The 23,619-nt window shown below is 38.4% G+C and overlaps 1 protein-coding gene across 2 annotated transcripts in view; it reads right to left on the bottom strand.

Annotated features, from left to right (window-relative positions):
* The window catches only part of RPGRIP1 (RPGR interacting protein 1), an 84,110-nt gene that overhangs the window by 28,983 nt on the left and 31,508 nt on the right, over positions 1-23,619 (bottom strand). Inside the window, exons 9-21 of one of the 2 annotated variants that reach the window (XM_032623152.1) lie at positions 22,461-22,484; positions 21,420-21,566; positions 20,869-20,942; positions 18,676-18,818; positions 16,739-16,899; positions 16,119-16,262; positions 15,538-15,655; positions 13,032-13,484; positions 12,719-12,870; positions 11,949-12,291; positions 10,538-10,722; positions 10,031-10,234; positions 9,357-9,495 (exon numbers count right to left, since the gene is read on the bottom strand). In XM_032623152.1, coding sequence (XP_032479043.1) covers positions 9,357-9,495; positions 10,031-10,234; positions 10,538-10,722; positions 11,949-12,291; positions 12,719-12,870; positions 13,032-13,484; positions 15,538-15,655; positions 16,119-16,262; positions 16,739-16,899; positions 18,676-18,818; positions 20,869-20,942; positions 21,420-21,566; positions 22,461-22,484 — 2,287 coding nt within the window. Of the gene's footprint in view, positions 1-9,356; positions 9,496-10,030; positions 10,235-10,537; positions 10,723-11,948; positions 12,292-12,718; positions 12,871-13,031; positions 13,485-15,537; positions 15,656-16,118; positions 16,263-16,738; positions 16,900-18,675; positions 18,819-20,868; positions 20,943-21,419; positions 21,567-22,460; positions 22,485-23,619 lie in introns of those variants that run through there. The other variant, XM_032623153.1, reaches the window with a different exon arrangement.

Raw genomic sequence — 23,619 nt, 5'->3', positions numbered from 1 at the left:
CTAAAGAAATATTTAAGAGTCTTCTCTAAATAGAAAAGAAGAAAGAATCTATAGGAAAGGGAAAATCACAATAGAAAAGGCAAATATATAAAAGGATTGAAGATCACTTAAATAAGCCAGTACATAGACTAAAAACAATCAAAAAATTTTTGTAAAAGTGATTGTAACTCTAAATAACAGCAAAAGGATAAACATGAAGATGTAAAATAGGGCATCAGAATCACAAAATGTGGGAGAGGGGAGTATAAAAATGTAGATCTTTCAGAATGCATTTGAACTTCTTTGACTATCAGTTTAAAACAAATAGATGTAGTTATGGGTCCACATACTAGAAAACCAGGGTGACCACAAATCTAAAACATACAATAGATTCACACAAAAATAAAAAGAAAAGAACTCAAGCATAATACAAAAGAAAACCATCAAACTACAAAATCAATAACAAAAATAAGAAGAAATAAATAAAGAACTGCAAAATCAACTGGAAAGCAAGGTTTTAAATGGCAATAAATACATATCTATCAGTAATTACTTTAAATATCAATGGACTACATGCTCCAATCAAAAGACATACAGTGGCAGACTGGATAAGAAAAACAAGAACCTACAATATACTGTCTACAAGAGATTTACTTCAGGGTGAAACACACATAGGCTGAAATTGAGCAGATGATAAAAGATATTTCATGCAAATAAAAATAACAAGACAGGGGTTAGCAATACTTACTTCAGACAAGAGACTTTGAAACAAGGTCCATAAAGAAAAACATAGAGGGACATTATAATAATAATAAAGGGATAAATACAAGAAGAGGATATGACACTCATTATCATATATGCACCCGATATAGGAGCATCTAAATATATAAAACAGATACTAACAGAGATAAATGAAGAAATGAGTACAATAATAGTAGGAGAGTTAACACCTCACTGACATCAACAGACAGATCATCCAGACAGAAAATCAATAAAGCAACAGAAGTTCTACACGACACAACAGACCAGTTGATTTAACTGATATCTACAGGACACTACATCTAAAAGAAAAAAACCCAGAATACATATTCTATTCAAGTGTGCATTGAAAATTCTCTAGGATAGACCACATACTAGGTCACAAAACAAGCCTCAACAAATTTAAGAAGGTAGAAATTATTTCAAGCATCTTTTCTGACCACAAGGGTATGAAACTAGAAATCAACCACAGAAAGAAAAACAGGAAAAGAGTAAATACATGGAGACTAAACAACATGCTACTAAAAAACCAGTGGGTCAACAATGAAATCAAAGAGGAAAACAGAAAACATCAAGACTATGACAATGAAAACACAACCTTACAAAATCTACAGGAGGCAGTTAAAACAGTTCTAAGAGGGAAGTTTATAGTGATACAGACCTTCCTCAAGGACAAGAAACATTTCAAATAAACAACCTAACCTACCACCTAAAAGAATTAGAATAAAAAGAAAAAACAAAAGCCAAAGTCAGTAGAGGGAAGGAAATTACAAAGATCAGAGAGAAAACAAGTAAAATAGAAATTTAAAAACCAATAGAAAAAAATCAGTAAAACCAAGAACTGTTTTTTTTAAAGATAGATAAAATCAAGAAACCTCTAGCCAGCCTCACCAAGAAGAAACATGAGAGGACCCAAATAAACAAAATGAGAAATGAATAAGGAGAAATAACAACTGATACTGCAGAAATACAAAAAATCATAAGAGACAACTATGAACAGTTATATGCCAACAAACTGGACACCTAGAAGAAAAGGACAAGTTTCTAGAAACATACAGCCTGACAAAACTGAGTCAAGAACAAACAGATAACTTGAACAGACTGAACAGTAGAAGTGAAATAGAATCTGTAATAATAATTTTTTTTTTTTTTTTTGTGGTACGCGGGCCTCTCACTGTTGTGGCCTCTCCCATTGTGGAGCACAGGCTCCGGACGCGCAGGCTCAGCGGCCATGGCTCATGGGCCCAGCCGCTCCGTGGCATGTGGGATCTTCCCGGACCGGGACACGAACCCACGTCCCCTGCATTGGCAGGCAGACTCTCAACCACTGCGCCACCAGGGAAGCCCATGTAATAATAATTTTTAAAACTCCCTGCAAACGAAAGTCCAGGACTGGATGGCATCACTGGGGAATTCTACCAAACATAAAAAGAACTTACACCTATCCTTCTCAAACTATCCAAATAATTGAAGAGGAGGGAACACTCCCAACTTCTTTCTAAGAAGCCACCATCACCCTGATGCCAAAACCAGACAAAGACGCTACAAAAAAGGAAAATTTGATGAATATAGATGCAAAAATCCTCAACAAAATACTAGCAAACAGAATCCAACAACACATTAAAAGGATCATACATCATGATCAAGTTGGATTCATCCCAGGGCCACAAGGATGGTTCAAAATACACAAATCAACCAATGTGATACACCACATTAACAAAAATAAAGACAAAAACCACATGATTATCTCGATAGGTGAAGAAAAAGCATTTGATAAAATTCAATATTCATTCATGGTAAAAACTCTCACCAAAGTGGATATGGAGGGACCATATCTCAACATAATAAAAGCCATTTATGACAAACCCATAGCCAACATAATATTCAACAGTGAAAAGCTGAAAGCCTTCCTGCTAAGTTCAGGAACAAGACAAGGATGCGCACTCTCACCACTTCTATTCAACATAGTAATAGAAGTCCTAGCCACAGCAATTAGACAAGAAAAAGAAATAAAAGGTATCCAATTTAGAAGGGACGAGGTAAAACTGTCACTATTTGCAGATGACATAATACTCTATACAGAGAACCCTAAGGTCTCCACACAAAAACTATTAGAGCTAATAAATGAATTCATCAAGGTAGCAGGATATAAGATTAATATACAGAAATCTGTAGCATTTCTTTACACTAACAATGAGATATCAGAAAGAGAAAATTTTTAAAAATCCTGTTTAAAATCATGTTAAAAAAATAAAATACCTAGGAATAAACTTAACCAAGGAGGTTAAATATCTATATGCTGAAAACTATAAAACACTGGTAAAGGATACTGAAGATGATTCAAGAAATGAAAAGATATTCCATGATCTTGGATTGGAAGAATTAATATTGTTGAAATGGCCATACTACCCAAAGCAATCTACAGATTTAATGTAATCCTTACCAATATACCCATGACATTTTTGACAGAACTAGAACAAATAATCCTAAAATTTATATAGAACCTCAAAATACTGAGAATTGCCAAAGCAATCCTCTGGAAGAAGAACAAAGCTGGAGGCAGAACCCTTCCACACTTCAGACAATACTACAGTAATCAAAACAGTGTGGTACTGGCACAGAAACAGACATATAGACCAATGGAACATAATAGAGAGCTCAAAAATAAACCCACACAACTACATTCAATTAATCTATGACAAAGGAAGCAAGCATATACAATGGAGAAAAGACAGTCTCTTCAACAAGTGGTGTTGGGAAAGCTGGACAGCTACGCATATGTCAATGAAATTAGAACACTCCCTCATATCATACACAAGCATAAACTCAAAATGGTTTAAAGACCTACATTTAAGACATGACACTATAAAACTCCTAGAAGAGATCTTAGGTAAAACATCCTCTGACATAAATCAAAGCAATATTTTTTTTAGATCAGTCTCCCAAGGCAAAAGAAATATAAGCAAAAAGATACAAATGAGATCTAATCAAACTTAAAAGATTTTGCATAGCAAAGGAAACAATCAGCAAAATGAAAAGACAACCTACTGAATGGGAGAAAATATTTACACAATGATGTGATGGATAAGGGATTAATATCCAAAATACAGAAACAGCTCATAGAATTCAATATCAAAAAACCAAACAACACAATCAAAAAATGGGCAGAAGGGACTTCCCTGGTGGTCCAGTGGGTGAGACTCTGTGCTCCCAATGCAAGCAGAACCCAGTCAATCCCTGGTTCCCCGACCAGGGTTAGACTGGGTTTGATCCCTGGTCAGTGAACTAGATCCCGCTTGTATGCCTCAACTAAGAGTCTGCATGCCACACTAAGAAGTCCGCATGCCACAACTAGAGATCCTGCGTGCCGCAACTAAGACCCAGCGCAGCCTAAATAAATAAATAAATAAACAAACATTTTTTTAAAAACTTGGCAAAAGACCTAAGTAGACATTTCTCCAAAGAAGACATACAGATGGCCAGCAGGCACATGAAAAAATGCTCAACATCACTAATTATTAGAGAAAGGCAAATCAAAACCACACTGAGGTATCACCTCACAGTGGTCAGAATGGCTATCATTAAAAATTCTACTAATAATAAATGCTGGAGATGGTGTGGTGAAAATGAAACCCTCCTACACTATTAGTGGGAATGTAAATTGGTAAAACCACTGTGGAGAACAGTATGAAGTTCCTTAAGAAACTAAAAATAGAGCTACTATATGATGCAGCAATCTCACTCCTGGGCATATATCCTGAAAAGATGTAAACTCTAATTTTAAAAGACATGCACCCCAATGTTCATAGCAGCACTATTTCCAATAGCCAAGACATGGAAACAACCCAAGTACCCGTCAATTGATGAATGGATAAAGAAAATGTGTCATTTATACACACACACATGGAATATTGCTCAGCCAAAGAAAGAAATGAAATATTGCCATTTGCAGCAACATGGATGGACCTAGAGAATATCATATTAAGTGAAATAAGTCTGACAGAGAAAGACAAATAATATATGATATCACTTATACATGGAATCTAAAAAATAATACAAATGAATCTATATACAAAAGAGAAACAACTCACAGACATAGAAAACAAAGTTAAAGTTACCAAAGATAAAAGGCAATAGGGGAGGGAAATTAGGAGTATGGGATTAACAGATACAAACTATATACTATACATCAAATAGATAAGCAACAAGGATTTACTATATAGCACAGGGAACTATATACAATATCTTGTAATAACCTATAACGGAAAATAATCTGAAAAAGTATATATATAAGTGACTCACTTTGCTATACACCTGAAACTAACACAGTATTGTAAACCAACTATACTTCAATTTTAAAAAACATGAGATATCACCTCACCCCTGTCAGAAGGGTTATCATCAAAAAGAACACAAATCATAAATGTTGGCGAGGATGTGGAGAAATGGGAACCCTCGCACGTTGTCAGTGGAAATGTAAACTGGTGCAGCCAATGTGGAAAACAGTATGGAGGTTTCTTAAAAGACTAAAAATAGGACTACCATATGACTCAACTATTCCACTCCTGTATATATATCAAAAAAAAACCCACCATAAAACACTAATTCTAAAGATACACACACCCCAATATTCATAGCAGCATTATTTACAACTGCCAAGATATGGGAGAAAGTGTCCATCAACAGATGAATGGATAAAGAAGATATATATACAATGGAATATGACTCAGCCATAAAAAAGAATGAAATTTTGCCATTTGTAACAACATGGGTGGACTTGGAGGGTATTATGCTAAGTTAAATAAGTTAGAAAAAGACATACTATATGATATCACATATGTGGAATCTAAAAAATAAAACAAACTATGAATATAACAGAAAAGAAACAGACTTGCAGATATATAGAACAAGTTAGTGGTTACCAGTTGGGAGTGGGAAGTGGGGAGGGGCAAGGTAGAGGATTCAGAGGTACCAACTACTATGTATAAAATAAATAAGCTACAAGAATATATTTTACATCACAGGGAACATAGTCATACTTTATAATAACTAAATTGAGTATAACCTTTTACTATTGTGAGTCACTATGTTGTAAACCTATAAAAATTGCCCTGATCTGGACACTCAAATTAAAGATAGATGAATCTGATGTTCAAATCCAGAATCTGCCAAAACAAAACGAAGAAAGCAACCCACAACTGACTATTGAGAGTGACAGCTGAGGTCCCAGAAAAAACAGACCTCCTTTTCATGACTTCATTTTTTGAATGAAGATATGAATTATATATATATCACTTTAAATATTGCCTCTGTCCTCTTTTTTGTCTTCTCCTACATTTTATTGAATATAGGACCACCTCATTTTATCCTTTATATCTCTTTTTTCTGTAGGGTCATTCATTCTACAAAAAAGTAATAGGTCTTCAAGGTTTTGGAACTTCATATGAGCTCTCTCAGTGATGTTAGTTACTGGGTCAGATGTTAGCCTTGGTTGTGCTTCTGTCTTACATAAAACATGTACATGTACAAGTCACTTAACCTTGTTATGGATGGAATGTCTGTATCTTAAGTATTTGAAAAGAATTAAAGGTAAAAGCTTTCATTAAAAAAAGAAAAAAACAACCAGAAATTCATTCTCTCACAGGTCTAGAAGCTAGGCATCCACAATCAAATCCGTGCTCACTCCAAAGTCTCCAGAAGACAATCTGTCTTTTTTCTTCTTCTTTGTCTTTTCCAGCTTCTGGGAGCTTCAGGCATTCCTCGGCTTGTGGCCACATCACTCCAATCTCTGACTATATGGTCATGTTGCTTCCTCCTCATCTGCCTGTGTCTCTAATAAGAACACTTTCATTGGATTTAGAGTCTACTCAGATAATCCAAGATAATCGCATCTCAAGATCTTTAATTACACCTGCAAAGGCTTTTTTCAAATAAGTAACATTTACAGGTTCTTAGGTTTAGGATATGAACATATCTTTTTGGAGGTCACCAATGAAACCATTAGATTATTTATTTAAATTATGAATATATTTTAAACCCACAAGCTAATATTTTTGCTTTACACAGTCATTTAAAATTAACCTATATTCTTTGCTTTTCATTCCTAGCTGCATCTTTGTGTTTCCTTCTGGGGTAATTTTCCTTCAGCCTAAAGAAAAAACTGTAAGTTTTCTTTAAAATGTAGCTTTGGAGCAAACTCTCCATTTTGATTTGTCTTTAAATGTCTATTGTGTTTTAATTCTGAAGGATCTTTTTGTTGTGTAGACAATTCTTGATTGGTACTTAGTTATTTCCTTTTAGCACACTGAAATTATCTTGCCACTGGTTTCTGACTACCGTTGTCACTCTTGGTATGTCATTGTCCATCGTACTGATGCACCCATGACTGTCTTTCTTTTAAATGGATACTTTTGGTATTTTCACTTTGATTTTATTTTCTGCAATTTTACTCTGATATATCTAGATTTTGATTCATTTTTACTTATCTTGCTTGAGTTTCATTTCATTGAATATTAATACCTTTTATTTAGTTCTGGAAAACTCTAAGTCATTATCACTTTCAATATTGCCTGAGTCCCCCTTCTTTATCTTCTACTAGATTTAATTAAGTGTAGCTTAGACCTCCTCATTTTTTCTCTTTTCTCCTCTTTAGCATTTTCCATCTTGCCATCTCTCTGTGCTTTATTCTGGATATTTTCCATTTTTCTCATTTTAGTTGTGTCTAATCTGCTTTTAACCCATCTATTTCCCTCATAAATTTCTGTATTTAGCAGTTCTATCATTTCTATTGATTCATTTTCAAGTTTGCAATGTATTTTGCAAACATTTTGTAATTGATTCAGGCAAAAAAAATCCACACATAAACATAAATGGATGCCAAAATTATTAGGTGAAATCTGAGGAAGAATAAGATATTTATATGGACTCAAAATATTTTCTCATAGATTACTTAATAATTACAAAGGGAAAAATGATAACTTTTTGATGGAAAATGTGGCAGATGCTTTCTTAGCCAAGTGATCAAAGTTAACATCACCAATAATGGCACAAACTGACATCACGTACCTCCTAATGTGATGCAGTGAAAAAGGATATAATATCACTTCTGTGGTATTCCCTGTAAAAAATTCATAACCTGAATCTAACAACAAACAAACATCAAACAAATCCAAACTGAGGCACTCTCTACAGAACAGCTCATCTACACTCTTCAAAAATGTTAATATCATGAAAAACAAAGAAAAGATAAGGAACTGTTCCAGATTAAAGGAAACTAAGGGGACACGACTGAATGCAATGTATGATCCCAGATTAGATAAGGGGGGTGAGGCAAGCCTGCTATAATGAACATTACTGAGACAATTGACAAAATCTGAAAAATGGACTGGACATTGGGTAATAACCTATCCATGTTACGTTTGCAAACTTGATAGTTGTACTATCGTTATATAATATCGCTTTCCTAACTGAAATATACAGTAAGGGAGAATGATATTTGCAAATTATTCTCAACTGCTTCAGGAAAAAAATGATAAATCAAAACGTGGAAAAGTATTAAAAGTTGATGAATTTGAATGAAGGTTTTATGTGAAAATTTTTGTCTTATTCGTGTAGCTCTTATATAATTTTGAAATTATTTTAAAACAAAATGTTTTTTAAAACGTATAGTATCAATTTTCAAAGCCCCAGTTCCTTGCTAAAATTTTAAAGTTCAGCTTTTATCTTCATGAAGGTAGTAAACACAGTTGTTAATGCAGGTTGTGGCTGATAACTCCAATGTCTGGAGTCCTAATGGGCTTCAGGTCAGCTCTTGTCTCTCTAGCCTGAAAGTGCTCAAAGCACAGTTCTGCCTCTCAGAGGATAAGAGGCTCAGAACAGTGCTGCCATCAGGGTGCCAGAACAGAGTGGGAAATTCTGCTCTGGGCAGACACCTTGCCTATGCTGGGCAGAACGAGATTCAGACTGTATTCCCATTTCTTCACCCCAAAAGACCACCGAAAGCATGGTTCTGTCTCTCCACTGCTTCCTCCAGACCAGCAATGTCCCCAGGCTGAAGTAATTCCAGCTGACCTCTCTGAGCTCCAATCATCTCTCCGATCTCGGCTAGGTGATTCCTCCCTCCCTAATTATTGGCACTTTAACGCTTTTAAGAAATATATTAACTTTAGCTTTTCAGTTGTTATCAATGGGAAAGTTGGTCTGAATTACCTAGTTTGCCATTATTATAACCTGAAATCATAACCTTCTTTTCATTGTAACCCAAAAGCTTTGCCTTATTTTAAAAGAAATTTGGATTCATATCACAACTGAGCCAATCACCCTCTTCCTCTTATTTCTTTGTAACCGTAAGTCACGAGACCCTGAAGTGAATTAACATTTTATGCTTGCTAGCTAAAGTGGCTAGCTAGCTAGCTCTAAATACATAGACAGCTACTTTCAGAATTACAGCTTGGTTGGCCTAACCAGCACACTTGTAACATCAAACCGAGCCTAGGATCTCCAGTACTAATTTTTCATGAAAAGTTTAGCAATGAAAGATGAAAGAAGAAAGTAAATAACCAGCTTGATAAAATAATCCAGTGATTACATAGGAAAATCAGGTTTTAAAGAGACAATACCATTCACAGGATGTAGGGCTTCCTTTAGTATCCGTGCTGAATGGGATGATGTCATTTCCTCTTCCTTTTGCTGATTTTTTAAACCATCGTCTGTGGAGATCTTAAGCCCTGAGAATTTCCGTTCAGTGTAGTTCACCTGCTTCAGATCCAAATAACTATATATAAGTATATTGTGTAATTATAATAACTTAATATAATTAATATTGCATAATATATAATTGATGTAATTGATACAATATAAATAATAATGAATTATATGTAATTATAGTCATATAATATATATTTATAATCTCATATATATGTGTGTATATGTATTTTAGGCTACATAGTAACTTTAATCCAGTTTCCTATGAAGAAAAGGCAGTATCAAGTACATAGTATGTGTTCAATAAATACCTGTTCTTTATTTTGATTACAGTTGAAGTAGCCTGTTTAGGACTGTTGTCCTAAAGTTCTAAGCATAAATTATAGAGTCCACAATCTGTTGAATTAAATTACATTGAAATGAACAGTCCAGAGGTTTATTAACCTATTTACGTTTGTGGAAACACATGCTCGCCACAAAAAGCCATGAATATCGCTTGTGTGCCTACTTCTGCTTCTACCTCTGAGAATAATATATTTGGGGACACTACAACCCATATTTTAGTTCTTCAGGGTTTCTAAGGCCTTACCTGTAGTGTATTTCCACTTAAGATGTTAGGACTAAGATACTCCATTCTGTTCTTTCCTTGAATGCCTGTTCTTTTGCCATGTTTTCTTCTTGAGTAACCTGGAACCTGGTGTTCCCTTTCCTTTCTTTCTCCCACCTGAGGAGGTTTTCGCTTAGCTTGATACTGGCCAGCTTCAATGGGAATCTCAACAGATACCATCTGGTCCTAAAGAGAAGGATCAGAGCCTTACAAGGTGATAGTTTAACAGCCTTGATACTCAAGAAAGGGATTTATGAGCTAGCATCAGACTTCATTTCTCTCCTGCCGTAAAGCTGAGAGATGCCGTCTCTTCCCTCCCCTCAATAAAACCCAGGATTTTGCTCCATCCATAGCCTCATGGCATTATGAATGATGCAGATTAAATTTGCAGAACACATGACATTCACAGAAGGAATTTCTTTTACCCCAATTTTAATACTGTCTTCCTCAAATCAAATTTGCTCCACAGGATTGGTGGAGATCTGCTACCTGGGGAGGAAAGGAAGCTTCTTCCTCTTCAATTGAGGTATCTAAACTGTCCTTGGTGTCCTTCTCCTCACTCGGAGCTTCTGGTTTTAGGAAACTCTCCGGGGGTAGATAGCAAGACTTCCAATCCAGTTGCACCTGAACAAATCCATTGGGTTTCCCCCCAGGGTCTGTGAGGTTAAAATCACCTGAGAGACACACAGACATTAATAAGATCCAATCACATGAAATAGGCAAGTGAGAGTTTAACAGCACCTTATCTATTACCTCCCCAGTTTGAATTTCACCATATTTTGTTTGTAATTAATTCACATCCACCAAGTAATCATGATGACAATACATTCAGAAGTAACATAAAATATCAGTGAATATTTATATTCACTCACAATATTTACTTCCAATATTCACTTAGAATATTTATAGGGGAAAATGGGCATCTCCAGGTTCAGGAAGGGATAGTCAAAAGATATACAGAGAGGTATAGCTTGCTTGTCGTCAGTCACCCAGCCAATAAACAAGAGCACATTCTTATTACTATTACCAAATGGTTGCTATGCCTTAGGCATACTAAGAAAACCATTATCTACACCCAAGTGGTCCGTATTTTTAAAATAACAAAAGCAAAGAAAACGTAAGCAAAATGGCTTTTTCCAAATGTCAGACTTCTGATGTGTAACACTGATTAATTTAACAGCTCACATTGCCTCTCTTTGGCAAAGGACGAGTTGTGAGCAGAAGTGTCAGCCTTTTTCTTTTTCTTTCTTTCTTTTTTTTTAGCACTTGTGGTATTGGGAGGAGGGAGGCCTCACACCCATTCACACTTCCTAATGAGAGCACGGACATTGCTGCCTCACCCTCCCAGGACTGCAACCAGAGAGATGACCCTTCTTTGGTGTACCTTACAACTCTGGCTATGAACATATGATAAGGTAGTATGGAGTTCAGCTCCATATGGGGGGAAAAAATCCAAGAAATTTGTCATATGTGGCATGGAAGACTAATTTGGGTCTAATGTTTAAAAGGAGCAAGAGAATTACGGGGGAATGTTAAGGACATGGCTTATAATCTGATATCTAGTCATGTGCTAGGAAATAATAGGCCTTAAGTAAAGACAAATACTGGAAAGCACTAAAGAGACGGAAAATGTTGGTTCAGACACAGAGTTATGGGCTTCAGATTGGTGGGTCTACCTCCTTGGGAATCTTGCTTCTGTTGCTGAAAAGAAGCCAATGTTTCTATATGATTAGTGAGGCTTATAAGTCGTCTACTCTCTCACTCTTGACAATATTCTCAAATCCTTTCAGCAGGTTTTAAGAGAAACTGTTCCAAGCAAGTAATAAAAGAAAAGTAGAATTAGGACAGGGAGACAACATTGGGCAGAGAGCATAACGAGGTAATAACCTTGAACTCCTACCTTTAATGGATTTGTTTTGTGCAAGAGGAAGCAAGGGCACTTGGACGCGGCCAAGGTACGAGCCAGGCTCTGAGTCTTCATCATCAAAAACGTACACAGACAGGGCCTCCTGCCTCAGATACTGATCCAGGTCAGAAGTCACAAGCACTGGGAATCGAGCCTTGTCTCTGAAGTAGGGATTGTTACTGGCTGGAATGATGGCGGTGTCGTGGTCAGAAAAGGTAAAGAAGCGATACATGGCGTATGGACTGGGTTGGGCTCCCAGCCATCGACTCTGGAGGCCGCAGCATCGGATGACTTCCACCCGCAGCTCATTCTGATGCTTCCTGGTCTCCGATCTGGGCTGAAAAGATGTTGGTCTTGGATTGAGGAAAAGGGCAGGCTGAGAGAGTTGTGCAGGTGAAGCCCAGCACCCTTAATGAGGAAGAGCTATGACCTAAAGAACTGCTGAATCCTGACTGGGTCACAGAGAAGCCTAATCAATGACTTTCACCTGCCTGCAAATTGACTCTGGCAGATAATTATCTGAGGGAGATGCTGGCACTCAAGCCTCATCTTAGAGATGGCAGGGAGAGGTAGCTAGCTCCAAGGGCATGATTTCATTTCAAACTCAAGCTTGACCAAGGGAAGTATCTGGACTAGTTGTGGTGTGACAGTTTTTCTCTTTCATTCACATTCAACAAGTACTTATTGAGTGCAATACTAAGCTGTTCTCATGAGCTGCTTGGCTGAGTCTCCTTTGAGATGCATGGGCACATCCTTTTTCTCACCTCATCTTCCTGGGCCTCCCAGGCTCCAAGCACATTGGCTGACAGGTATGCCTGGGCTTTCTTTCGCTTATTGTATGCTTGTAGGCTGGATCTTATGGGGAAGTGCAGCCTCATCCAGTACTCTAGCACCCCAAAGACTTCTCCTCCAGCTCCTGGGTAGCAGAAAGTATGAAAGGCATGGAGGATACAGATGGTATGGCAAGGATCAAGAATAAAGGCAGAGGAATAAAATGGGAAACCACCAGAAGACAACTATACACTTTGGGAAATTCCACATTAGTCCCGGGAAATGTGGGAGGCTGACAGCACTTACCAGTAAGTGTGGCAGAGCCATGGACTCTCTCCACGGTTTCTAGAACCCTGTCAAAGCAAATCCAGCCAGCTGCAAGGGTGCGGTGCTCACTGGCTATAGCCTGGTGTAGATGAAGCTGGGCTGACGTCCCTTGAAGGTAGTGCAAGAAGAGGGAATCTGTCTCCACCACATACTGAGAAGTGAAGTCATAGAGGGGCTGCAGCCCCACAGCTAGTGGGGTGCAGTGGGTTTCAAAGTCATAGAAAGAATAGGTGCAGAAAGTGGTAGGTTGAGTGTCTCCAGCCTGAGCCAGGGCAGCAGGTGTCAGGGAGGCCTGGTGGATGTGCAGTTCAAAAAGATTCTCACTCTGATGCCGTGGAGAAATGTCCACTTTATCCTCATCTCCATGGTCTGGCAGTGGTTTCAGACATAATGACAACTGTCGGGTGCCATAAGCCACATCTTTGAGTTGTTCTAGAGGGGAAAGAAAACTGCTTATCCATTAAAGGGTAGGGAATTCTTCCTTAGGGTAAAGGAAGGTGGACAGAAAGAGAATAAAAACCATGGTGAAGTCCAAGTTGTGACTATTTCAAGAAACGATGTGATTCAAAAAGAAAAGCAATAGAATGACAATCAGGTGCTTTGAATTCTGATGGCCAAATAATCCAATGCCTACTTTAGAGATGAGGCACAACATGAGTGATTGGAAAGTAAATGCTAAGCTCAGGAAAACACTGGAGGCACAATTTCATCTAGAGATGACATCGTTTTGGATTACAGCAGGATCTTGTGAATTAATTGTTAATTCCATTACAGAAACACTAGAAACACAAAATGCAAGTATTTCCAAAAGTTTGGGATATTGGCCTTGGAGAAAATAGCAAGTTACAGTCATGGTGTCTATGACATTACACTGGGCCCCATTAAGATGATTCCTCTTTTCCAGTCAGATCAATCACAAGGATCTTCATTCTGTTAAGAATTTGGTTTCATTGTAAGAAGGCAAAAAAAAAAATCCACTTTAAGTCAAAGAGTAATGGAGTAAAAGTGGGGGAGGGCACTTACTGAAAAGAGGTTGAAAATATTGGCGATGAGATACAAAATAAAGATATGTAAGACAGTCCACCAAATCTGTGCATTACCTCCCATGTCCAACCAACCAGAAACTTTGATATATAGTCTGCTTCAAATCGGGGAGTATTTGAGTTGTCACAGTGTGTTGATGGTGAAGGTCCTATTCTAAGAGTTAAAGTAGTAGAAGAAAATACTTTGGGTATGTCAGAATGTCTTCCTGCCCAAAATAAGTGGAATACAGAGACTGGTGAACAGTTTCTTAATTGATAAGATTAACATAAATAAAATATATTCAAAATTTTGCATTACATGTCACAAGGTTAATAATCTTAGCATATAAAGAACTTCTACAAATTAACAATATACTATTAAGAAATAGTAAAGCGCAGGAACAGGCAAGTCTCAAAAGAAATAATTTAAATAACTGGTAAACATATGAAAAACTCTTCAGCCTTACCAGTAATGAAAGAACTACAAGTTAAAGCAAATAAATCTTCAGAGGTAGGTAATTGTATTTATCCTGCACTGTCCTGGGAGAAACACCCTGAATCTGAAAGACGTGAGAATTTCAATCCAAAGGATTTCCTTTGTTATATGGCAGGGACCTTTTAACTGACGCACCCTGGCACGCATAAATCATGCTTCTGAATGACCCACCTCCCTTTACTCTAGTTCCAGCCTCACTAAGTATCCTTCTTATTGATTCTGCTTCCCCAAGAACGAGCTGCCATGAGCATATTCTCAAGGCAGCAATGAAAGAGCCACTATCATAAAATAACAAATGAACATTTGGGTGTAAATATCAGTCTTTGGCGAATGTGGTTAGTACGGGTCAGGTCTCTCACCACTGGGTATAATAACAAAGCCAATTTTCTCAATATGTAAGGCTGAGACCAGATCCTGGTCGACAGTGACTGAATTAAATACAGGAAGTATCACATAATAAAATTTGCATAAGTGTCCAGCCACCTGCCCTGTTATGTAGACATCCTCAGACTGCAACAAAGAATTCAGAGACTTTTAGAGAGAAATCACAGAAAAGGATGACAAGAGATGAGTGATGTAGCTCTATTATCTCCCAAAAACTGAAATATAGGCCTGGCTTGAGGAAACAATCTTGAGAGAGGGAGCGTGTTACTCACCCTGAGGACCAACAGTGATACACTCTTATTTTCAAAATAGATTCAGCAATTGCTGGGCCCTGTTGAAACTCTCCAGAGAAAAGACACTGACATGATGCAGGAGAAGAAACTGCTAACCATGTACTAAAACAACAAAGATGATAGGATAATCAAGAATGGGAGGGATAAGTCCTATACCAAGACATAGAGGGCGCCCTCTTGACAGGTGCAGAGGGGAGCACAGGCATTTAGCTCTGTGACAGATCCTAAGAGGAAGTGAACAAACTACTAAGACTTGCCAGATACTGGAAGGCCATGGCTTCTTAAAATACCTTCCAGCTGATTGATACGCTTGTTCTTGAGGTCTAGGAGTTGATTCAACCTCTCCAGTTTTTCTTTGTGAACTTTATTTTCGTTATCAGCTTTTGTCATCATTGCCTCCAGTTCCTCCTGAAACAAAATAATGTCTGAACTTTTCTATCTCAGTGGCCCAGAACCAAAGAGCCCAGATAAAAAGGTGGTACTTGCTGGGTAAAGGAGACTCCACTATCTCCTTAGCAGGGCAGATTCATCCACTAGAAAAAGGCTTAGGTTCCTCACAGACCCCTCCAGGACCAGTTGTGCTATTAGTGCCATAGGGTAGTATTTTTCCTGGGACTGGCAAAATTTGAACCCAGAAGCTTCCCACTTGCCATTTTCATTAGCTGGCCCCTTCTGGCTTTTATTGTCAAGGTGCCATGGGCATGTGTGAGTCCTCAAGTTTTTCAAAGGACAGCACATCCTGTGTTTGCATACGTCAGCATATCACCTTGCATCAGCCCTGGAAACTCGGGTCTTGCTTCATTCCCCGTCTTGTAAGTAGTTCCCATGTGCCCATTTATTTATCCCCTTCCTGTACCATCTTTTCCTGCACCTGATAACACACGTTGATCTTGCGCTGCAGAATAAGCATGTCTCTGGTCTTTTCTAGTTCCAATATGGTCTCTGCATGCAATACTTGCAACTCACTTAACATCTGGGACAGTTTCTTTTCTTCTTGGTTTTTTGATTCACAGGGCTACAGAGGAAAAAGCATGGGTAAAAGGGAGTATAAATATGATAGGTATAGTAATAACTATTCTCTACAGCAGCCGTTGATAATAGTAAAATACCAGCAGCAGAATATACTCCAATATGTAGAAGAGGACCTGTGTTACTTTACAAGTGCTCTCTAGTGCTCTCTCCTAGTTCCTCATGTTCAACAGCAGCAGTGAGTAAGTTATACAATCTCCCATGGCTGTTTGCTCTTCAGCAGATCATTGCAAGCCCTCATCTGAAAAAAATTCTAAATTTTATGAGCTGTACAGTGTGGAAAAAGTTTGTGGAGCTCATGAAGCTATCTCTGCTCTCAGCCTTCTCATATACTTCCAAATATTGTCCTCAATCAGGACAAAATATTATTCAGTTAGTTTTCTAGTCCATTCATCTTTTCAAGGGATATTTGCCAGCAATCCCTCTTGTAGAGGGGACCTGTTTGATTAAAGATGCTCTTACCTCTATCTGAGTGGCCTCTTGGAATAGAGCTGGGTAAGTGGCTGGTTCAGATTGCCAGTCAGGAGACTGGGAAGTTGTGTCTTTATTTTGGAGGTCCTCCACTTCCTGTTTATGCTTCTGAAGCAGGTTGGTGACTTCAAGCTTCAGATCCTTGTTTTGAGCTGGGGAAAAAATAATACAGAAAGCTGAAACTCTGTAGCTACCAACAACCATATTAAAGTTGGCCCAAGTGTGAATTAAATTTTCCCACTAATGTTTAATTCATTTTATAAACTTGCCCTTAGAGAAGCAATTCTCTCTTATTTCTACAAAGGGGTTCTAGCTTATTGACCCTGAGTTGACATTTGGACTCCAAAAACAAACCAAAAAAACACCTTCAGAACTGTAGTATGGAAGGGAGAACTACCACCACCACAACAAAATCAGGGCCACTTGACCGACTGGGATAGTCCAAACTTTTTGACAGCACCATTTAATTCAGTATCTCCCCAACCATTCCCCAACTCCATCTGACTTCTATGCTGTTGGCTCTCTGTGACACCCACCTTGACTCTGACCCTGAGTTGGAGGAAGGGAGGTTGGGCATTTGGACATTTCCATGTGTGTTTCGGGGAAGGAAGGTGATCAGCATTTAGTGTGATCATTTCAGTATCATGCATTACAGAGGAGGTTAGATTAGATTACCACAAGACTTCACTTGTACTTCATACATACTACAAGATCCTTAGCATGCACTCCTAAGCTTTATCCTTTTATGGTTCCTGACTCTATTTTTCTTGATGTCATATTTCTTTTCCTCCACTTTTTTTTTTTTTTTTTTTTTTTTTTTTTTTGCGATATGCGGGCCTCTCACTGCTGTGGCCTCTCCCGTTGTGGAGCACAGGCTCCGGACGCGCAGGCTCAGCGGCCATGGCTCACGGGCCCAGCCGCTGCCGCGGCATGTGGGATCTTCCCGGACCGGGACACGAACCCATGTCCCCTGCATCGGCAGGCGGACTCCCAACCACTGCGCCACCAGGGAAGCCCTCCTCCACTTTTTTATGTGAATATACTAGAATATGATGAAATGTAAGTTTGATAAGACTAAATATCAAGGTCCAGCCTAGCAAAAAGAAGGGAGACAAAGGTCTCTTTGACAGTATTTAAAAATCTTCAGAATAACTACTGTGATCCAAGAATTAAGACAGGGGGAAAGGGCTTCCCTGGTGGCGCAGTGGTTAAGAATCCACCTTCCAATGCAGGGGACATGGGTTTGAGCCCTGGTCCAGGAAGCTCCCACATGCCATGGAGCAACTAAGCCCATGAGCCACAGCTACTGAACCTGCGCTCTAGAGCCTGCCAGCCACAACTACTGAAGCCTGAGCACCCAGAGCCAGTGCTCCGCAATAAGAGAAGCCACTGCAATGAGAAGCCTGTGCACCGCAACCAAGAGTAGCTCCCACTCGCCACAACTAGCGAAAGCCTGTGTGCATCAATGAAGACCCAATGCAGCCAAAAATAAATAAATAAATTTTTAAAAAAAGATGGGGAAATAGTAGTGGTAACCAAGAGCAATAATTTGCTTCTCAATTTCAGGCATCAGATGCTAAAACAAAACAATTCCAAACCACCCTAAAATGACTGATGAGAATAAAAGGCAGAAAAATTCATTTTCAACACTTTCAATAAATTGACTGTTTAAAAACATTATAACTTAAGAATTGGCATTCTCTCACATGGAAAGTCAATATGTAGGGATAAGTATGTGTGAGGTAGGTGTCATGCTTTCTTGATTGTGAATCTGACCTGACTGCCAGTGTTCTTATTCTGGTTACCCAGGACCCACACAAAAATAGGATCAAGTGATGGGACTGGAGAAATGTTGGCCCAAGTTCCCTTCTCCCAAACCAGATGTAGAGGATGCCTCATCTGAGAGAACTCTTCAGGGCTTGACCTACCTTTCTCTCCTGACAGCTGAAGTAAGACTTTTCTCTTCTCCTCCACCTCAGCATCCAGGTGATCCTGCAACTGAGAGACTTTCTGCTGTAGCTGTTCTCCTTGCTCATTGCTCCAGTGAGGCTGATTACTGCTATCCAGCATGCTGAAAATGGGAAGCAAGTAAGGAGGGAGGGGAGAGTTGTCAGATGGACACTCAGAGGTGGGGGATATGACGTCTTTATTACACAGTTTCAGCATCTCCTGGGCCTAGTTCATCATTCATTTCCCTACATGTTTTTTCTGCCCCTGCTTTCTCAGTAACTGTCATTTACCAACTGCCTTGGAACTTTTGGGTCCTATTGAGGAGTAGCTTAGTATCACTTCGGTTTAAGTCTCAAATACCCCTGGGCAAACAACACAAGTCATATCTATTTCCCAAGGAACTTCTCCAGCATGATGGTTTTCTTTAGTTAGGGAACTGTGTACCAAGACATTCTCAGGCCTGCTAGATTAGAAATAAGTAACAGAATATTCTTCTTTTCCTTACTCCATTCCTCTGTCTACTTTCACCAGTGGCTAGTTTAGAGAATACTTGCCTTTGAACTAGATTGTAAATTATTACACTGAAGGGTAGGAACTAAACTTTTCAATAACTGCAGCCTGCACACCACTATATCTAGCTGTCAGGGCAGACCCATCTTGAGTGTAAAAGACACATGGCCAGTTCTTGATTATTTACACAAGTGAAGTGACATTGATAATCAAGCAATTATTTCTGCTTATGTCTTTTTCCTAGTTATCATTTTAATAAATGTGGTCTAAAAACAACTTGTTAAGCTAGTACTAAGATTTCTTGGCACTTCCTGCCCATACATTACATGATGATCCAAGAAGATAATGTTATGAATAATGAAGGGAAGAGGCCAATAGTAATGTCTACCACAGGGAGTCTTCAAAGTGGGTAATCCCCACACTACCTTATTTCACTGAGTTGAAGAGCATCAGTTGTTCCCAGGATGCTCCCATGCAACCTCCCCAATCTACCCCCTGCTGCCTTTAACTTATAAGAAGGCATGTTTAATGTTTTTAAACTTACAGGTATTTTTAATTTCAAAACCAGTACGTAAATATATGCTTGTGAAAAATTAATATGATATAGAAGTATATAGAATAAAAGTGCCTCTTTGCCCTATTTCAGTCCTGTCATCTCATTAAAAGTTTGTGGATGCACACACACATGACATAAATTAGGTCACAATGAACACATTCTTTGGCAATTTGATTTTTCTTTTAATAGTGTATCTTAGGCATATAGATCTATCTAATTTTTTACAGCTTTATACCGTTTCAACGTGGCAGTGCAACACGATTTATTTAGTCGATCCCTATCATAAGAAATCTGGATGGTTTCCTTTTTTTTTTACTATTACTAATTAAATTAACAATGTATTAATTAACATTCTTACTACACAGATCTCTTTGCACATACACAAGAGGATTTCTTTAGTTTTGATTCCAAAAAATGGGTTATCGGGGGCTTCCCTTGTGGCGCTGTGGTTGAGAGTCCGCCTGCCGATGCAGGGTACACGGGTTCGTGCCCCGGTCCGTGAAGATCCCACGTGCCGCGGAGCGGCTGGGCCCATGAGCCATGGCTGCTGAGCCTGTGCGTCCGGAGCCTGTGCTCCGCGGCGGGAGAGGCCACGGCAGCGGGAGGCCCGCGTACCGCAAAAAAAAAAAAAAAAAAAAAAGGGTTATCTGGCATAAAAGATATGCACGTTTAACATTTCTTTGATAGTGTCAAATTCCGTTCCAAAAATAGTCTGCCAATTTATATTCTCACTAAGAGTACTGAGTACCAGTTTCCCGGTATCCTTATCGAGACTAGGTATTATTTTTATTTTTAAAATTCGGAAGGCACTTTTCAGTAATTGTCTTTTTTTTTTTTTTTTTTTTTTTTTTTTTTTTTTGCGGTACGCGGGTCTCTCACTGTTGTGGCCTCTCCCATTGTGGGGCACAGGCTCCGGACGCGCAGGCTCAGCGGCCATGGCTCACGGGCCCAGCCGCTCCGCGGCATGTGGGACCCTCCCAGACCGGGCACGAACCCGCGTCCCCTGCATTGGCAGGCGGACTCCCAACCACTGCGCCACCAGGGAAGCCCCAGTAATTGTCTTTTATAACAAAAAAATGTTCTGGGATCCAAACTTGGTACTCACTTTTCTAAGAGTTTGTCATAATTGTCATTCAGCAATTTTCGTTCTTTTTCCAAATCTTCAACTCTCTCCTGAAACTAAGAATGATAGTAGAGTGCCTGAGATAAGATTTTAAAATCTATTACCTTGCACAGGGCCTCCCTTTTCTGTTGCAGGGTGGGACTTGGGTGGGAGATTTTCTATGTTCATCTCCTATGTCTATGAGGATCCATTCAACTATAAAGACTTGAACCAATTGAAGGTGTGATAGAAATTTTAATTGGAATTAATGAGGATTCTCTGAATTAAATTTTCATGGTGTCTCGGTTTCTACTGTTAGGGAAACAGCAGAACATTATAATAGAGAAAAGACTTTGGGAACAGACATAAATATAAATCCCAGTTTTCCCCTAATGGTATAATCTTGAGCAAGTTATTTAACCACTTGGAATCTCATTTTTCTTATTTGAAAAAATAAAATACCCATATTTTTGCTAAGATACACTTTTTAACATCTCTGAAATTGGAATGTCACATACAACTGATGGTATCTTTCAATTATTATTGTTATTTACCTCTTTCAGTGTTATCTGCAGGATGGACACATCTTCCAGTTGGCTCTTCAAGCTCACAGCCTTCTTGCTCTCCTCCTTCAGTTCTGCCCTGAGCTCATTCACTTGGCTGAGGAGGGCATCATGGGCTGTACCCAGGATTCCCTGATTCTGGGGCAAAAGGAAAGTTGCTCTGCGAATGTTTATATCACTCAGCAGGAGGGGTCTCAAGATACAAACAACTGGAGCATTCCCTAGTGGAAATCTCAAAGAAGGGCTTTGATTTATAGTATGTTGCCTTTGCACTGTAAATTGACCTTGTTTTCCACCCTAGCATTTCTCAGGAAGTACCATTTCCCTGTGAGTGAGGATTTTCCATTCTGGGAAACTGTAATTTGTCACTGGAGCCTAAATTTCCCCAAGGTTCAAATTCAACCCTGATTCTAAATTAAGTGCCACCTTTCTTAGCTGCCTTTACCTTCTAAGCTATGTGAATGCTTTTTATGATGAAATATTTCTCCTTTTGCCCCTAGCAAAGTGATATGTTAACTCTAGAAGTTAAGTGCATTTTTCTGGCAGAGTTCCCAGCATGACCATGTTCCTTCTGGTGAGGAACAGTTGTGGCTGGTCATGTTGGGAACTCTGCCTTAGTGACTCTTAATCACGGACACTTACCTAGCTTCACCTGTACCCCGCTCACAGAGGTGCAAATATTTAGTAACACCAGAGAAGGTTTGCAACAACTTTGCTATATCTCACCACCTCACACATGCTAGAGGACTACTCTTAGGAATTTTTGAACAAATGCTATAATTCTCTGTAGCAATAGGCTGAAAATTACTATTCCAAATATTTCTCAACTCAGATCTCATATTTCAATTTTGAAAACAATGCAGTATCTTCTGATAATAGTGATAGTACCATTTGTCTCAATAAAAATTGTATAACATAATAACTTTGATATAGTTAGCTAAATTCTGGTGTTATGTTACTTGAAGATGAAGATTCATTTGGGTTTCATTCCTCTGATTACTAAGAAACAGTTAAGGAATCTTTATTAAGTACCTTCTGGAGCAGAGTTTCATATGCCTGAAAGAAAGAAAAAAGTATTATTCTATTGATATATCAACTTGATGTTTATAATACAAATGTTTAAATATTTATTTTAAAAGACATTATAAAAAATTCCCATAAATCAAGTCAATTTGTGTGCCTGTTTACTAATTGCTGCTCCTTTTCCCCTGCCCTAGCTTGCCAGGCAGTCTGTGAATGTAATAGATGACACCATTTTTTTAAAAAGGATGAAGGGTCATTTATTCACATTTGCATTGCACTTGGTGGATTTTCTAAGAAGTATTTTTATTTTCAAACTAGGTGCCATCTCTTACTCATCATGCTTCAGAAAGGTCTCCTTCCAGTTTTAGAAATAGAAAAAACAACAATAGCCAAACTCACAACAACAGCTACTATTATTGGTTGAGTAATTACTATGTTATATGTTACTGTGTGTTTCATTATCTCTTACATTATGATCATCATAATTGTTTCACATATATTATCTCATTTAATCCTTACAACAAATCCGAGAGGTATTGTTATCTAAACTTTAAAAATGAGAAAACCAAAGCTCATAGAGCTAACTTGCCCAGAATCACACAGCTTTCAAGGGGCTGAGGCAGAACTTTATCTCAGCCTGTGTGACTCCAGAGTCTGCACTACTGACCACATTTTACTGCTAAGGGATTAAGAGGATGCAAACTTATCTTAGTATATGTGTAAGTAAGCATGACTAGAAAGGTAAATTGCTCAAAAAAAGCAAATTGTAAAACCTACATTTTAGAAAATTATTCACCATTTTAGGTCATCTTTGCCACTACCATTAATATGGGCAAAGACATTCAATTTAGAATGGCTTTCTCCCTTTCTTCCTTTAATGCAATGGAAGAATAGATGGATTTTAAGAAAAATCTAATTCCACAAATATAGCTATTTACCAATACAACTTTAAAATAACTTCCTTTCCAGATTTCCCATCCTTTCAGTGCTACCAAAACTAACCGAATCAAAAGAATACGAGCATATGCACAGTTCTCTACAAAACATAGGTTTGGAGTTTGGCCTTGTACAGATGCCCTTAGTCCCAATCAAAACAGACATACCAAGGGCAGCACCAGCTGTAGCTAATCTCAATGAATGGCACCATCATTTAATCACCCAGGCTAGA

Source organism: Phocoena sinus, chromosome 2 (assembly GCF_008692025.1).
Source record: "Phocoena sinus isolate mPhoSin1 chromosome 2, mPhoSin1.pri, whole genome shotgun sequence".
NCBI lineage: Eukaryota > Metazoa > Chordata > Mammalia > Artiodactyla > Phocoenidae > Phocoena > Phocoena sinus.
This window is presented reverse-complemented; position numbering and strand designations above follow the sequence as displayed.